The sequence below is a fragment of the Castor canadensis genome, chromosome X (assembly GCF_047511655.1).
Source record: "Castor canadensis chromosome X, mCasCan1.hap1v2, whole genome shotgun sequence".
Classification (NCBI taxonomy): Eukaryota; Metazoa; Chordata; class Mammalia; order Rodentia; family Castoridae; genus Castor; species Castor canadensis.
In genome coordinates, this window is record NC_133405.1 from 121,889,697 (window position 1) to 121,893,488 (window position 3,792).

The 3,792-nt window shown below is 44.3% G+C and overlaps 1 protein-coding gene across 1 annotated transcript; it reads right to left on the reverse strand.

Annotated features, from left to right (window-relative positions):
- Window positions 1-217: 217 nt before the first annotated feature.
- Sat1 (spermidine/spermine N1-acetyltransferase 1) lies at window positions 218-3,240 on the reverse strand. The gene is made up of 6 exons (XM_020177613.2): window positions 2,970-3,240; window positions 2,714-2,765; window positions 2,513-2,596; window positions 1,019-1,120; window positions 876-916; window positions 218-740 (listed from the first exon to the last, which is right to left on the reverse strand). The coding sequence occupies exons 1-6, from the start codon at window positions 3,033-3,035 to the stop codon at window positions 570-572; spliced, it is 516 nt and encodes a 171-aa protein (XP_020033202.1). The 5' UTR covers window positions 3,036-3,240; the 3' UTR covers window positions 218-569.
- Between the last annotated feature and the right edge of the window lie 552 nt (window positions 3,241-3,792).

Below are 3,792 nucleotides of genomic sequence, written 5' to 3' on the forward strand. Positions count from 1 at the left end.
ATGGGCTTATTCATTATGGGCCTCAGTTCCTTTATTTTTTTGTGCTGGGGATGGAACCGTGGGCCTTACTGGGCAAGGTACTCTACCACTGAGCCCGAAAAACTGTTTTGAAGCAATTATAGTTATCCACTGATATCTGTTGGCCATTTTTATCTTACACTTCACAGCAAGAAAAAAATATGTAAGAAATAAAGGAGTAGTAAAAACACACCAAACATTTAAATCAAAGAGTAGTTTATTAAAAAAGGAATTAAAACAGAAACTCTAAGTACCAGTGTGTACATTGTACACATTTAAATGACTCACAAGAATGAAGTTTTTCATATATATTAAGATCACACCACCTATTGTTTGTCAAAAGATGTTCAAGGAGAATCCTGACTCCAAACTGCATATCTGATTGCCATTTTAAACAGACCGCATTTCAAACATGCAACAACGCCACTGGTAATAAAGCTTTGGAATGGGTGCTCATTCTATTATTTCACTACGAATAGGATAGAAAGCAAGATAAGATGAGAATTATTTTAAAATAGAATGGAGGTTATCATCGTCTACACCCGCACTCCTCACTCCTCTGCTGCCATTTTTAGCAAGTACTCCTTGTCAATCTTGAAGAGTCTCCATCCCTCTTCGCTGGACAGATCAGAAGCACCTCTTCTTTTGTAGAAGTTGATAGATGGTTCATTCCATTCTGCTACCAAGAAATGCATGCTGCTGCAGCGACACTTCATGGCAACCTATTATAAGGGAGAGAAAACACAAGCTCAGTGATAGTTCACCTCCTTTCTAAGACCCAATTACAATACATTTTATGATACATATTACAATAATCCAGTAACCCTTACATTCAGAAAAATAAATCTAGGACATACCTGGCTTAGATTCTTCAAAATTTCTGATCCTATACCAAAGCCTAAAAGAAAGAGAAGTACAATTTAAAGTCATCCTAAGGACTTATGGCCCTGATTTTTCTTTAGATGTCCCCGTCCTCAGTCCCCAAATCCTTCAACTATACCTCTATAATCACTCATCACGAAGAAATCTTCAAGATACAGTAACTTGCCAATCCATGGGTCATAGGTAAAATAGTACATGGCAAAACCAACAATGCTGTGTCCTGTAAGAAGAATATCACATGAGATATACAGAAGAAAAACAATCCATTAAAGTTGTAGCGGCAGAATCAGAAGCCTATCATAGGTTTTAAAGAAATATACATGCATGTAGTATAGAAACAAGTAGCCACTGAGCTGGACTGCCTCCTAACTTTTACCCTAGTGCAGTCCAGGCCACTGTTGGACAATCTCTCTGTTCTCAGACACGTATTTGCAAAAAGCACACATTAGAGCTAGCCAAAGCCAGGCTACAGCTGTGGACTGGATATTCTGCAGTCTGTGAGATCTCCCACTCAGGAAGTGAGAATGCTTTCATTACTTGCCAGAGCAAAACTGCTATGGTCTTAAAACTAAACACACACATTATTCACATGCTAATGATATACTGGTATGTCGACTTGGGAGTAAGTTGGGTTTACACGGCAGTTCAGAATAATAAATATTTGTAGTTTACCAAGTCTTGCTTCCTTAAGATCAGAACATCAGTCCAAAAGTACAATGTTTAATTTCAGAACTTGCCTTCCAGTTTATACATTTTCAATTTGCTCTCCCCAGTTTTTAAGCCAGAAGAAGCAGCAGAACCCAGAAACAGGTGTCATGTAACACCCACATAACTCTAAAAACTACCTCACTCCTTATATTTTCTGCTTATTTCTTCTAGCTTGGGGAACAGATGTCAGAAAAAAAAACTTAAGAAAGCACCCACCCAAACAAGTTCCCCTTTTAGCTGTCTTCTGACCAGTGAACAGGGGTCAGCAAAAAAAAAAAAAAAAAAAAGACACCTGACTCCTTCATTAGGAGGTGTCTATACAATTCCAAATGAAATGGAGGCAAAGGTTTCAAATTAAACTTTTTAGCAGACAGACAGGAAGCGAGTATTGATTATAGTTTCTGATCTACCGTGTTTTAAGTGTGTGATAATCGGGCCTTACCTCATTTATCATGATCATCTACTTTATGTGTAAAGGATCTTTTAGTTACCTCCCCGCCCATCCATGTACACGGAAGGGCCATGTACATGGCGAAGCTAGAGACTGTAACCTGAAGATTGGGACAAATTAAAGAAAAAAATGTGATTTAACACAATAACAAAAAAGGTTAGGTTAGGGTCAAACAAGAACCATTTTATGAAACTGAATTACATTAAACGACATTCTACCTAAGTCTTCCGGGTCTCCACAGCACTCTGACACTTCCTTTAACCCGCCCTATTATAAAGTGCAGCACATCGACTTTCTTTCTCCTCTAATTTGAACACTGGCTGGCTATTATTTCCGGCAAACTTCTCAGTAAGTAACTTCGGCCTGTGTAGTCAGGGGGTCTACACAGCAGGACACTACGTTTTACAGAACAACACTCGCTCTCTCTGGCTTCTGGACAGGGAGGGGGGTTACCTTCCGGGGTCCAGTGCTCCTTGGGCACTTCTGCAACCAGGCAGTGGTAGAAGGGGTGTTCTCCGAAACCATCCTCTAGCAGATCTGCAAGAAGGGGAAGTAGAGACCCCTTTTCATGATCATCTACTTCACCAGTGTTGGCTGGTGAAGGTGACAGGTACCGCACGCCTGTTCCCCCCCACCCCGCTACTGCTGCATTACCTTTTTCAGTTAATATTACTTGGTCTTCCATGTATTCATATTTAGCCAGTTCCTGGGGCGATACACAAAGAAAAAAGAAGCAAAAAAGAAAAATGAGACTCAGGTCAGGACAGATCACAGGGAGGGAAAGGGGCAGGCAAAGTGGGGTGGTGCCAGATTCCGGTCCCGCGCGGCACCGCCCCGCGAAGGGGGATTTCCCTGGGCCCCGGAGCATTCCCCACCCTCTGCCCCGGGACGAACCCCGGCTTTCCGCTACCTTGATCAGCCTCAGGATGTCACTACAGTCGGCAGCCGTGGCCGGGCGAATCACGAATTTAGCCATTTTCGTCTTTTGCTTTTCTTCCCTTTGCGGACTAGGCCCCTGTACTTGAACAGCAGGAGGAGGTGGTTCCTCATTCGTCTCCCGGGAGCGTCCTCTTCTCAGTCAGGCTGGCACCATGACCCGGCGAACCTCTGCAAGTAACGAAAATTCTCTGCAGACTCGCAACTGGGAGCAGAATATCGGAGCTTGTCGCCCGGCCCTGCTTTTCAGTGCGAGGAAGCCCCGCCCCGAGCCGTGAGACAGAGGCACCTCGTCCAATCAGGGCGCGATCTGGCGGCGCACCGCCCTCCTTTCCGGGCACCGCCCGCTCTTCCGGGCGCCCGTGTGAACCTGCGGAGCGGGGTTGGTGGCGCAAAGCACGTGCGGTGCGTTCTCCAGCTGCGTCCTCTAGCGGTGCCTTGCGGAGCCTTCCCGGAAACCCAACCTGGGTGCTCCTGTGTCCCCCAGTAACCTTTGTAAATGGAAGAGGCAACTCCCTCTGTGACCCTGGCAGGTGACCTTGTTTTCTCCTCCTGGTATCAGAAAAAAACTCAGGGGACTTGGCCTTAAGTTGATGGGAGAAGGAGCAGCCGTTCTCAGAGTGTGGTCCGGAGGACCATACCCAATGTCTTTTGCCTTTTTCATTCTTTTTGGAATTTTCCACTAGCAGTTTGTTGTGTGATTATGTCATCGCTCTCATGACCAAAAGAATGTGCGTTTGTGTATTCTTGTGTTTACTAGAATTTTCTAAGTAAGTTTTTTGGATTCCTCAATAATT